Genomic DNA, 13,144 nt, shown 5'->3' with positions numbered 1-13,144 from the left:
GTGTGTGTGTGTGACTGTGTGTCTGCCCTGTGATGGACTGGCCACCTTTCACCCAAATAATCAGACCCACCACTACCCTGACCATGATAAATCAGTGGTAAAACAGAAAATCAATCAAATGTTAGCAGAAATGTCACTTAGGGTTTTTTAAATGCTAAACTTTCCCAGTAGAATCATGATATTTGTCGAATGTCCTTCATGACGTCTTTATTTACGGACAAGAGGTTTTCCCTTCTTGTTGCACAGGACAATGAGTTTTTGGAACCTGGGTATCCTTCTTGTACTCTGGTTTCTTCCCACCTACTCAAAATATGCAGATTAAAATGGCTGCTCTAAAATGTATTGCCTCATGAGGGACTGATGCCCTTTCCAGGCTGATTTTGGTGTCAGACACATCATGACCTTAACAAGTATGAAGCAGCTAGTAAATATGAATAAAAAAATTTTTAAATATAAAACCATAAAGAATAAATTTTTATATTGATTGACTTTATTTATATGTGGTCAAGGCAGCAAAGCTAAATGACATTTCTGGACATTGCATTACACTCACTCACTTTCTTAACCGCATATCCAATTATGGTCGGGGGGGGGGGGGGGGGGGGGGGGGGGTTGCTGGTTGCTGGAGCCTATTCGGATGAGCAGGCCTGACTCACGGTCAATGTTACAATTATTCCTAAAAGTGTTCAGTTGGTTTAAGGTCAGGGCTCTCTGCAAGACACCCCACGACCAAACTGTTATCCAACCAAACTGTAACCGAGTTATTTTATATAATTGATTTGCTACATCCCTTATCTATAAAAGAGGCTGAACCTCTCGACTTATCATTTTGGCCATGTAGTGTACATAACTAATGTGATAATGATGCACATATTATAAAATACTTACAGGGGTGTGTGTGTATTCATAGCCATCAGGGTTGACTACGATCTCCAAGAAGATATCAAACTTCATAAGAATATCTTTTAAAGTGGGAACGCGGTTTCTGTCCATCACAATCTAAAATAAATTACACCAGAGCTGCTTGTGTTAAAGTTGATCACACAGATGTGTTATGTACAGTATGTATTATGTATCACACAGATGTGTTATGTACAGTATGTACTATGTATCACACAGATGTGAAATATACAGTATGTACTATGTATCACACAGATGTGCTATGTACAGTATTTACTATGTATCACACAGACGTGCTATATACAGTATGTACTATGTATCACACAGACGTGCTATATACAGTATGTACTATTTATCACACTGATGTGCTACAGTATGTACAGTATGTACTATATTACACAGATGTGCTATATACTGTACAGTAAGTAATATGTATCACACATATGTGCTGTGTACAGTATGTATTATGTATTACACATATGTGCTATATACAGTATGTAATATGTATCACACATATGTGCTGTGTACAGTATGTACTATGTATTACACAGATGTGCTGTGTACAGTATGTACTGTGTATTACACATATGTGCTGTGTACAGTATGTATTATGTATTACACATATGTGCTATATACAGTATGTACTATGTATTACACAGATGTGCTACAGTATGTACTATATTACACTGATGTGCTGTGTACAGTATGTAATATGTATCACACAGATGTGCTGTGTACAGTATGTATTATATATCACACAGATGTGCTGTGTCCAGTATGTAATATGTATCACACAGATGTGCTGTGTACAGTATGTATTATGTATCACACAGATGTGCTGTGTACAGTATGTATTATGTATCACACAGATGTGCTGTGTGCAGTATGTATTATGTATCACACAGATGTGCTGTGTACAGTATGTAATATGTATCACACAGATGTGCAGTGTACAGTATGTAATATGTATCACACAGATGTGCTATGTACAGTAGGTAATATGTATCACACAGATGTGCTATGTACAGTATGTATTATGTATCACACAGATGTGCTGTGTACAGTATGTAATATGTATCACACAGATGTGCTATGTACAGTATGTATTATGTATCACACAGATGTTCTGTGTGCAGTATGTATTATGTATCACACAGATGTGCTGTGTACAGTATGTAATATGTATCACACAGATGTGCTATGTACAGTATGTATTATGTATCACACAGATGTGCTGTGTGCAGTATGTACTATTTATCACACTGATGTGCTACAGTATGTATAGTATGTACTTTATTACACAGATGTGCTATATACAGTATGTACTATTTATCACACTGATGTGCTACAGCATGTACAGTATGTACTATATTACACAGATGTGCTATATACAGTATGTACTATTTATCACACTGATGTGCTACAGCATGTACAGTATGTACTATATTACACAGATGTGCTATATACAGTATGTACTATTTATCACACTGATGTGCTACAGTATGTACAGTATGTACTATATTACACAGATGTGCTATATACAGTATGTAATATGTATCACACATATGTGCTGTGTACAGTATGTATTATGTATTACACATATGTGCTATATACAGTATGTAATATGTATCACACATATGTGCTGTGTACAGTATGTACTATGTATTACACAGATGTGCTATACACAGTATGTACTATGTATCACACAGATGTGCTATATACAGTATGTACTATGTATTACACAGATGTGCTATACACAGTATGTATTATGTATCACACTGATGTGCTACAGTATGTACTATATTACACTGATGTGCTGTGTACAGTTTGTACTATATTACACTGATGTGCTGTGTACAGTATGTAATATGTATCACACAGATGTGCTGTGTACAGTGTGTATTATATATCACACAGATGTGCTGTGTCCAGTATGTAATATGTATCACACAGATGTGCTGTGTACAGTGTGTATTATATATCACACAGATGTGCTGTGTCCAGTATGTAATATGTATCACACAGATGTGCTGTGTACAGTATGTATTATGTATCACACAGATGTGCTGTGTGCAGTATGTATTATGTATCACAAAGATGTGCTGTGTACAGTATGTATTATGTATCACACAGATGTGCTGTGTGCAGTATGTATTATGTATCACACAGATGTGCTGTGTACAGTATGTAATATGTATCACACAGATGTGCTGTGTACAGTATGTAATATGTATCACACAGATGTGCTATGTACAGTAGGTAATATGTATCACACAGATGTGCTATGTACAGTATGCATTATGTATCACACAGATGTGCTGTGTACAGTATGTAATATGTATAACACAGATGTGCTATGTACAGTATGTATTATGTATCACACAGATGTGCTGTGTGCAGTATGTATTATGTATCACACAGATGTGCTGTGTACAGTATGTAATATGTATCACACAGATGTGCTGTGTACAGTATGTAATATGTATCACACAGATGTGCTATGTATAGTAGGTAATATGTATCACACAGATGTGCTATGTACAGTATGTATTATGTATCACACAGATTTGCTATGTACAGTATGTATTATGTATCACACAGATGTGCTGTGTGCAGTATGTACTATGTATCACACAGACGTGCTATGTGATGTATGTATTATGTATTACACAGATGTGCTATATACAGTATGTATTATGTATTACACAGATGTGCTATATACAGTATGTATTATGTATCACACAGATGTGCTATATACAGTATGTATTATGTATCACACAGATGTGCTATATACAGTATGTACTATGTATCACACAGACGTGCTATATACAGTATGTACTATGTATCACACAGACGTGCTATATACAGTATGTACTATTTATCACACTGATGTGCTACAGTATGTACAGTATGTACTATATTACACAGATGTGCTATATACAGTATGTAATATGTATCACACATATGTGCTGTGTACAGTATGTATTATGTATTACACATATGTGCTATATACAGTATGTAATATGTATCACACATATGTGCTGTGTACAGTATGTACTATGTATTACACAGATGTGCTATACACAGTATGTACTATGTATCACACAGATGTGCTGTGTACAGTATGTACTGTGTATTACACATAGTATGTGCTGTGTGCAGTATATACTATGTATTACACAGATGTGCTATACACAGTATGTACTATGTATCACACTGATGTGCTACAGTATGTACTATATTACACTGATGTGCTGTGTACAGTATGTACTATATTACACTGATGTGCTGTGTACAGTATGTATTATGTATCACACAGATGTGCTGTGTACAGTATGTAATATGTATCACACAGATGTGATGTGTACAGTATGTATTATATATCACACAGATGTGCTGTGTACAGTATGTAATATGTATCACACAGATGGGATGTGTACAGTATGTATTATATATCACACAGATGTGCTGTGTACAGTATGTAATATGTATCACACAGATGTGCTGTGTACAGTATGTATTATGTATCACACAGATGTGCTGTGTGCAGTATGTAATATGTATCACACAGATGTGCTGTGTACAGTATGTATTATGTATCACACAGATGTGCTGTGTACAGTATGTAATACGTATCACACGGATGTGCTGTGTACAGTATGTATTATGTATCAAACAGTTGTGCTATGTACAGTATGTATTATGTATCAAACAGATGTGCCGTGTACAGTATGTATTATGTATCAAACAGATGTGCCGTGCACAGTATGTACTATGCAACACAGATGTGCTTAATACTCAGTACATGTTATACACATGTATTACAGTTAAATTAAGCAGGAAATGATTCCAACCCTCTTGGCAAAGTAGGTTCCAGTGGCTGGTGAGATCCACTCTCTGGCGTGAATACCACAGTCGATCCAGATACCAGGTCGGTTAGTACCATTGCTGAACTATGTAAGAGGACGGACATGGGTAATAATTCATTAATGGAATTTAACACAGCTTACAAACAAATATGTATTAACAAACACACACACATATTTATACTGATCAGCCATAACATTAAAACCACCTCCTTGTTTCTACACTCACTGTCCATTTTATCAGCTCCACTTACCATATAGCAGCACTTTGTAGTTCTACAATTACTGACTGTAGTCCATCTGTTTCTCTACATGCTTTGTTAGCCCCCTTTCACCCTGTTCTTCAATGGTCAGGACCCCCACAGGACCACTACAGAGCAGGTATTATTTGGGTGGTGGATCATTCTCAGTACTGCAGTGACACTGACATGGTGGTGGTGTGTTAGTGTGTGTTGTGCTGGTATGGGTGGATAAGACACAGCAATGCTGATGGAGTTTTTAAACACCTTACTGTCACTGCTAGACTGAGAATAGTCCCCCAACCAAAAATACCCAGCCAACAGCGCCCCGTGGGCAGCGTCCTATGACCACTGATGAAGGTCTAGAAGATGACCAACTCAAACAGCAGCAATAGATGAGCGATCGTCTCTGACTTTACATCTACAAGGTGGACCAACTAGGTAGGAGTGTCTAATAGAGTGGACAGTGAGTGGACACAGTATTTAAAAACTCCAGCAGCTGTGCTGTGTCTGATCCACTCATACCAGCACAATTCACGCTAACACACCACCACCATGTCAGTGTCACTGCATGTGTCACCGCTCATCATCCACCACCTAAATAATACCTGCTCTGTGGGGGTCCTGACTATTAAAGAACAGGGTTAAAGCAGACTTAAAAGGTATGTAGAGAAACAGATGGACCAGGACTACAGTCAGTAATTGTAGAACTACAAAGTGCTTCTATATGGTAAGTGGATATATACACATAATTTCAAGGTGAAAATGGACTGATGTTTACTTACTTTAAGTACATTGAGAGGGCGTTTCTCGACACTCTCACCAATCTTAATTTTGCTAACAAAACTAGAGTTCTCCTTCACCAACATGTCCATGAAGCTGTCGATCTAAAATCCCAATGTGACAGAACGTAACGTAATTTATGATACAGTTATGCTCATAAATGAGAACAATGCCATTCAGTTAGTATTTATTATTACTAATAGGGGTTTACTCTGTAGCTTTAAAAATTCCATTCTTTTTTCCTCAAACCACTTTTGTGGAAAATCAGGACTTTCACTTGACTCCCAGGAATTATGTAGTGCTATAAACTGGTCTATATTTACCAGTAAAAGTGATACAGACATAATGATGCCACTGATCCAAATCCAGTTTTTTTTCTCACAGTTGGTTTGAAGAAGAGTAAATAAAGCAGTAACCTCGCTCAGTGTGTGGTAGTTGGTGTAGTCGAATTCGTCTGTATTTTTAGGCTGATGAGTACGAGACTTCAGCATCTGACGCTGCTCCTCGTCCACAAGATTCTGGAGGGTGAGAACAACATGATGCCAACCGGTTAATCGGTTCATCTAATAAAGATATAAGACTATATTTGTGTGATATGTGTTTGTTAATTCATTAATTTATTCATTTGTTTATCAGTTCATTTTAAAGCATGGACGCCACTTTGAAAAGAGTCTCAGTAAAATAAAGTCAAACCTGAAGATCTTGGATCATGATCTTATATTGGATCTTATTGCTCTTCAAAAAGCCTTTGACATCCTGCAGACTGTGAAAAGGAACATGGACATCGACAGGTAGAGATTCATGAACCGGCTCCAACCAGAAATTCAGCTGCACATGGAACAGGAGCACAGATATTATTATTATTATTATTATTATTATTATTACAGTGGTACCTTGAAACTCAACGTCAATTGGCTCTGGGAGTGGTGTTGAGTTTAAAAGGAGTTGAGTTTTAAGGTATTTTTTCCCCATAAGTATGTATGGGAAACCTGTTAATGTGTTCCATGGTCCCGTGGAACTGCATATATTTTAGGTTTATTTAAAATGATGGGGTTGTTTTTGACACTTATACACTAAAAATAACACAAATATAATATAAAAAACACTGAAAACAGTTAAATATCAATAATAATAATAATAATCAAAATACAATAAAACCTGCACTTTACCTTTAATTCTTACTTGTTTTCTTGTGCTTCTTATTCGTGGATATGCTTGATCTTGGAATATTGTATTCCATTCAGTAAAGGTGCATTTGCATGAGAAGCGACACAATAGCTTTCGATAAGCGTTTAGACTCTCTTGAAAAAAAGCTGATTCTTACAATTTCTCAGAACCCTGAGCTATAACACACATTTAACAGTGAAACAGGATAAACATCCAGATAAACACAGATACATGTGGAGCTTTCAGAGTGGATTTGATGGTTATTACACACAAATGCAGATTTGTCTCATATTTGTCCTTTGATGATGTATTACCGCACCGCTCAAGTAGAGCGCTGAACAAAGCAGCTGTTTCATCGTTAATTTGAAATTAAATAAATAATTGGGTTTTTTTTTAAAGAAACTGAACTCGTTGAGTTTAAGGGTACAAACTTCTCGATGATGGGTGTTGAGTTTCAAGGTTTTTGAGTTTAGGGGACGTTGAGTTAAAAGGTACCACTGTATTATTATTATTATTGTTGTAGTTTAAACTGGAAATGTTTATTTCTTGTCATTTTACACAGAATAATGTAATAGATTTTTACTTGAGGGTGCTGGTCAGTCAGGTTCTTTAGCAAATTGATCTGCACATCGTCTCCTGCAGTAACCCGAAGAACTTGGTCTCTGTAAACATAAATTCATTCATGTCATTAAATAACTAGTCACTTCGTTCTGTATGCAATGTTAGCAGAACATGTAAAGAATATTGGGGCTGTTTTTTTCCTAATGAGGTGAAACAAGTATTTAATTACTTTGTTTTGCATGTAGTGTTAACAGATCAAGTTACATCTATTCAGCATCATTTTGGGCAGCAAGAAATACAGTTTGGTAGTTCTTATGTATGTAGCTGCTCTTATGTATAAAAAATGGTCATATTATGTTCAGAAGTTTTTACAGGATTTACTAATAGATAAGACAGCTTTTCATGCAGATCCATAGTTACATCAAAGTACATCTTTCAATCATTTAGTCACAGAAAAACAAGTTACAGTAAATAATGATATTCCTAGAATGCCATGACAAACGTGCGTTAGAAATGTATGTAAACTTTTGATCTCAGCTGCTGTATTATTTCTGCTATAATACATACTTATCATAAGAACTATTACATTCTTATAATATAAATAAATCATACACTAAATAACTGTGACAAAAGCCTACATACCCCTTAAAGGTCTTTCTGCAAAAACAGGCTGTGAGCAGACATGCCAAAACCAGTAGCTGTCTCATCTTGTTTACTCTTACCGAGCTCATCTGGAACATCTGCCTTCTACTGTATACTGTATGGTTCTAACATACTGTCCAGTTCTAGGTGTTATATGCAGCTCATTGCAGCTACTGCTTTACTTCCTGTTTCTTAAAAACTACAGCTGAGGTGTGATCTTAATTGCTTACTGGATTTGGCACTTCTTTATGCTGCTTTGTGCTAAAATGAACATGTGTTCATGAAGCTAGCACTTCTGTGGCAAATTTCAGCATTTAGCAGACACCTTTATCCAAAGTGACTTACAGTACTGAGACAGTATACAGTTTGAGCAATTTAAGGTTAAGGACCTTGCTCAGGGGCCCAACAGCAGCAACCTGGTTATATTCATGACAGGACAGGTAATTAATACTTATACAAGATTCATCAGTTCAAATGTCAACTTTAATGTCAAACACACTCATGGACAAATCTCCAGTTCACCTTACTTGAACGTCTTTGGACTGGGGAGGAAACCGGAGCTCCTGGAGAAAACCTACATGGACACGGGGAGAACATGCAAACTCCACACAGAAGGGACCTGTACCGCTGGAAATCAAAGTCAGGACCTTCTTGCTTGCAGCAGTGCTACCCACTGAGCCGCCTTTATGCTGCCTTCAAAATGACATCAAGGGACGTCCATTCTTTTTTCACCAAAACAATGTAAAACCACATGCTGCACACATTATACTGGTTTGTAGTTATGACTTTCAGTGTGACAGTGTCCCAAATTTGCACAATATTTATTCATTTCCCAAAGAATCAAATCTTTGCCATGTCAATCCCAGGTCGCGTTTTTAAACACCATTAACAGTCACAGGTGAGCTGAGGATAAAAGTTCACAAGAGAGAACACCGGGTTCAGGAGTAGCTGGGGAGTTTCTGCATTAAGACGTGCTTTTAAATACAGTACATTTACATTTTCGGCATTTAGCAGACGCTTTTATCCAAAGCGACTTACAGTACTGTGACAGTATACTGTCCAATCAGTTGAGGATTAAGGGCCTTGCTCAAGGGCCCAACAGTGGCAACCTGGCAGTGTTGGGTCTAGAACCATTGACTTTTTTTCGATTACTAGTCCAGTTCCTTAACCCTAAATCTAGTAAGCATTACAGGAGAAGACTTGGTGATGCTATGTTGGCAGAGAAAGACAAAATACTAAATGCAGAGATGTCAAACATAGTGAGTTCAAACAAACAAATCATGAACAACAGACTTTACCAAGGGTGTCAATTATTTTGTAACTGAGTATGCTTTACAGGCGCTGTATTTCTTTTACCTGATCTTAATGTTGTCACTTATGTTGTCACTTATGTCGTTACTTATTTAGAACTTAATTTCAGAAGCAGCACATTACTGTTACAAACATCACTTTAGTGAGAAGCCTGTGGAGGAACTTACAAAACAGTTGCAACTGTCATGTAGAAATGCTCCAAAAGTCAGTATGAAGAGGTTCACGTACTGCCACACTGAATAAACATAGATAGAATCAGTAAGATAAAATCATCATACTACTGTACAGTAATCTTAGTGATTGGCACTTTCCCTTTTTGGCAATAATGTTTATTTTAATTGTAAGATTACTGTATCACCGCACTTAAATAATAGCTCAGCAGCATTTCATTCTACTGTACATGGCAAAAAATGTGGAGTAAGATTTCCTTAAAAAAACCTAGGAAAGTTTTTCCATATAAAAACTGCTAGTAAATTTAACAGATATATTCAAGTAAAGGTTACTCACAATTTTACCTGGATTTTACTAGAAATTCTTCACTAAAGGTTATTTTGCAACACCCTGCTTTAAGAATATTTTAATAGCTGTATCTTAGTAGATTTTACTCAAACAATGCAGCATCATATTAAAACATGGCTTTTAAAGTGCCATATTATAAAATATGAAACATTTTTACATTATGGAATTCATTTTCTAAAGTGTTAATTCTGATGATTACCACATACAAAAGCCATTATAACATTGACAGACAACATTTGTCGAACTTTTTTAATTGTTTTGCTCAATTAATGGAAATGCATTTTCACTTAAACAGTTCAGTGGACAAAATGTCTTTCAAACTGTGTTTGTAAAGTCTCACTTGCTACACAAAAGTAAAAACTGTAAATGGAAAACAAATTATAAACGTGTCACAGTGTAAGGACAAAATAAATATAAATTTTTTAAACATTTTTCTGAAGTCTTGCAGCAAAAAAAGAAAAAAAATGCAAGTAAAAGTGCAAGTTTGTCAGAAAAACTCGCTCCAGGTGGACTGTAGTTATCCTCCTGAACTCATCTTTCACCTAAGACAAAGATTAAAAAGTAACATTATAAGTTAGTAATTATGAAGTTTATATAGACCTCAATGTTATGTTATTATATTATAATTCAGTTTTACCTTCTCAACTTTTGCTCAAAGGTTGCCTAATAATGCAAATTGTATTTGAAAGACCCGGGACTACAGCCTCATAGCCATTTATCTTCAAGTGGCAAAATGAGCTTTCATAATTATGAGACAAAAGAACTATTTTAGAACCAACATTTTAAGTCCACGTACATTAAAAGGAACATGTTATCACTATTAACATAACGGGTGCTAATTTGGCCATGAGTGTACAAAGTTAAACTACGTTTTAAATATGAATAACTGGCACTGTAATATATTTTCTTAAAAAATGACAACTTACCATAAAAAAGTTCCCTTTGGCCAAAGTACAGTGTATCACAAAAGTGAGTACACCCCTCACATTTCTGCAAATATTTTATTATATCTTTTCATGGGACAACACTATAGACATGAAACTTGGATATAACTTAGAGTAGTCAGTGTACAACTTGTATAGCAGTGTAGATTTACTGTCTTCTGAAAATAACTCAACACACAGCCATTAATGTCTAAATAGCTGGCAACATAAGTGAGTACACCCCACAGTGAACATGTCCAAATTGTGCCCAAAGTGTCAATATTTTGTGTGACCACCATTATTATCCAGCACTGCCTTAACCCTCCTGGGCATGGAATTCACCAGAGCTGCACAGGTTGCTACTGGAATCCTCTTCCACTCCTCCATGATGACATCACGGAGCTGGTGGATGTTAGACACCTTGAACTCCTCCACCTTCCACTTGAAGATGCGCCACAGGTGCTCAATTGGGTTTAGTCCATCACCTTTACCTTCAGCTTCCTCAGCAAGGCAGTTGTCATCTTGGAGGTTGTGTTTGGGGTCGTTATCCTGTTGGAAAACTGCCATGAGGCCCAGTTTTCGAAGGGAGGGGATCATGCTCTGTTTCAGAATGTCACAGTACATGTTGGAATTCATGTTTCCCTCAATGAACTGCAGCTCCCCAGTGCCGGCAACACTCATGCAGCCCAAGACCATGATGCTACCACCACCATGCTTGACTGTAGGCAAGATACAGTTGTCTTGGTACTTCTCACCAGGGCGCCGCCACACATGCTGGACACCATCTGAGCCAAACAAGTTTATCTTGGTCTCGTCAGACCACAGGGCATTCCAGTAATCCATGTTCTTGGACTGCTTGTCTTCAGCAAACTGTTTGCGGGCTTTCTTGTGCGTCAGCTTCCTTCTGGGATGACGACCATGCAGACCGAGTTGATGCAGTGTGCGGCGTATGGTCTGAGCACTGACAGGCTGACCTCCCACGTCTTCAACCTCTGCAGCAATGCTGGCAGCACTCATGTGTCTATTTTTTAAAGCCAACCTCTGGATATGACGCCGAACACGTGGACTCAACTTCTTTGGTCGACCCTGGCGAAGCCTGTTCCGAGTGGAACCTGTCCTGGAAAACCGCTGTATGACCTTGGCCACCATGCTGTAGCTCAGTTTCATGGTGTTAGCAATCTTCTTATAGCCCAGGCCATCTTTGTGGAGAGCAACAATTCTATTTCTCACATCCTCAGAGAGTTCTTTGCCATGAGGTGCCATGTTGAATATCCAGTGGCCAGTATGAGAGAATTGTACCCAAAACACCAAATTTAACAGCCCTGCTCCCCATTTACACCTGGGACCTTGACACATGACACCAGGGAGGGACAACGACACATTTGGGCACAATTTGGACATGTTCACTGTGGGGTGTACTCACTTATGTTGCCAGCTATTTAGACATTAATGGCTGTGTGTTGAGTTATTTTCAGAAGACAGTAAATCTACACTGCTATACAAGTTGTACACTGACTACTCTAAGTTATATCCAAGTTTCATGTCTCTAGTGTTGTCCCATGAAAAGATATAATGAAATATTTGCAGAAATGTGAGGGGTGTACTCACTTTTGTGATACACTGTATGTCCTCAACAACCGAAAAACTTCCAAAAAATTATCCAAAAATCAGCAGCTCATTTGCACGCCGTGTGTGAAACATGTCTGGACTTGCCCGCCAGGCAATCGCAATGAGCATGTGTGGAACGTATAGAAATATTTACTTTTTCTATATAAAAATATTTTTTTATATTTGTTTTGCTTCACTTCAGTCCAAGAAATAAAAAAACTTGCTATTTAGAATAAAATGTATGAATGTATTTGATGACAAATAGTTACAAAGAAACACCAAATAACACTAAATGATGTGTACATTTCTTAAGTAGCAAGACTGTACTAGAATATTCTTGTAGAAAGTACTTTAAAAGTCAAAAAATCTTTTTTTGCAGTGTACAACTCTGTACTAGCATAATAATAATAAAGTTAAACTGAATTGAACTGAATTACTCAAGGGTGTGAATGTTTACTCACAGATATAATTAATCAATTTTTATAGAACTACACTAGTCCACTCCACTGAGATCTGGGTTAGAATCTCAGTGGTGCTATTGGCTGGCCAGGCATCTACACAGACATGAATGGCGATGTCTATTAAAGCCCTGTGATGGGTTGGCACCCTGTTCAGGGTGTTCCTG

General features: G+C 37.2%; 1 protein-coding gene across 1 annotated transcript in view; it reads right to left on the bottom strand.

Moving 5' to 3' along the window:
* LOC134319091 (carboxypeptidase A1-like) overlaps positions 1 to 8,223 on the bottom strand; it is a 12,595-nt gene extending 4,372 nt beyond the window's left edge. The window contains exons 1-7 of the mRNA XM_063000084.1: positions 8,159 to 8,223; positions 7,539 to 7,617; positions 6,482 to 6,616; positions 6,205 to 6,306; positions 5,791 to 5,892; positions 4,755 to 4,853; positions 889 to 999 (exon numbers count right to left, since the gene is read on the bottom strand). Coding sequence (XP_062856154.1) covers positions 889 to 999; positions 4,755 to 4,853; positions 5,791 to 5,892; positions 6,205 to 6,306; positions 6,482 to 6,616; positions 7,539 to 7,617; positions 8,159 to 8,223 — 693 coding nt within the window. The remainder of the gene's footprint in view (positions 1 to 888; positions 1,000 to 4,754; positions 4,854 to 5,790; positions 5,893 to 6,204; positions 6,307 to 6,481; positions 6,617 to 7,538; positions 7,618 to 8,158) is intronic.
* Positions 8,224 to 13,144: the final 4,921 nt, after the last annotated feature.

Source organism: Trichomycterus rosablanca, chromosome 8, assembly GCF_030014385.1.
Source record: "Trichomycterus rosablanca isolate fTriRos1 chromosome 8, fTriRos1.hap1, whole genome shotgun sequence".
NCBI classification, from domain to species: domain Eukaryota; kingdom Metazoa; phylum Chordata; class Actinopteri; order Siluriformes; family Trichomycteridae; genus Trichomycterus; species Trichomycterus rosablanca.
The sequence above is the reverse complement of the archived record's forward strand: the minus strand, read 5'-3'. Positions and strand labels throughout refer to the sequence as shown.